Here is a 531-nt window from a genome sequence, read left to right as displayed (position 1 = left end):
TTGGGCAGGCGGGCCCCTGCGGGGGCTGCAGGGTCACGTGCCAGGCGCAGGTGCCAGGGGCAGGGAGTGGTGGCCAGAGCCCACGGCCAGAGGGCCGAGCCCACCCCATGCCCACTTCCCCAGAACCCTGCTGGCGCCCTGGGCCGGGCTCTGTGGTCGCCAGCAGGGGCTGAGGCCTGGGGCCCCCACAGCCCTGCCACTGTGGACTGAGGTGCGGTTCTCCTTGGATGTGCCCGGCCGGTGAGGGGTCCGCTCGCTGCCCCAAGTGACAAGCTGGACACGACTGGGGGGCAGCTGTTTACTATTTCGTGGCCACAAAAGGCGGCTGGGCACAGGGCGGCCGCTAGTAGCCTCCGGCGCGCTGGACGGCCGCGTGCACGGCGAAGCCCACGTAGACCAGCAGCGCGAGGACGCCGGCGTTCAGCAGGAGGCCGAGGCACAGCGCCCACGCGTTCAGGCACCTGGCGGTGGCCGCGTAGCTCCGGGCCCCGACGGTGTCGCCCACCATCTTGCGGTCCCTGGCCTGGGAGG

At 72.3% G+C, this 531-nt stretch overlaps 1 protein-coding gene across 1 annotated transcript in view; it reads right to left on the bottom strand.

The window, feature by feature from the left end:
• Positions 1-290: 290 nt before the first annotated feature.
• LOC101630183 (interferon-induced transmembrane protein 3) overlaps positions 291-531 on the bottom strand; it is a 982-nt gene continuing 741 nt past the window's right edge. Inside the window, exon 2 of the mRNA XM_004695074.2 lies at positions 291-523. Within this exon, the coding sequence (XP_004695131.2) occupies positions 344-523 (180 nt within the window). The 3' untranslated portion in view covers positions 291-343. The remainder of the gene's footprint in view (positions 524-531) is intronic.

Source organism: Condylura cristata, unplaced genomic scaffold (assembly GCF_000260355.1).
Source record: "Condylura cristata isolate star-nosed mole 26May11 unplaced genomic scaffold, ConCri1.0 scaffold00054, whole genome shotgun sequence".
NCBI classification, from domain to species: Eukaryota; Metazoa; Chordata; class Mammalia; order Eulipotyphla; family Talpidae; genus Condylura; species Condylura cristata.
This window is presented reverse-complemented; position numbering and strand designations above follow the sequence as displayed.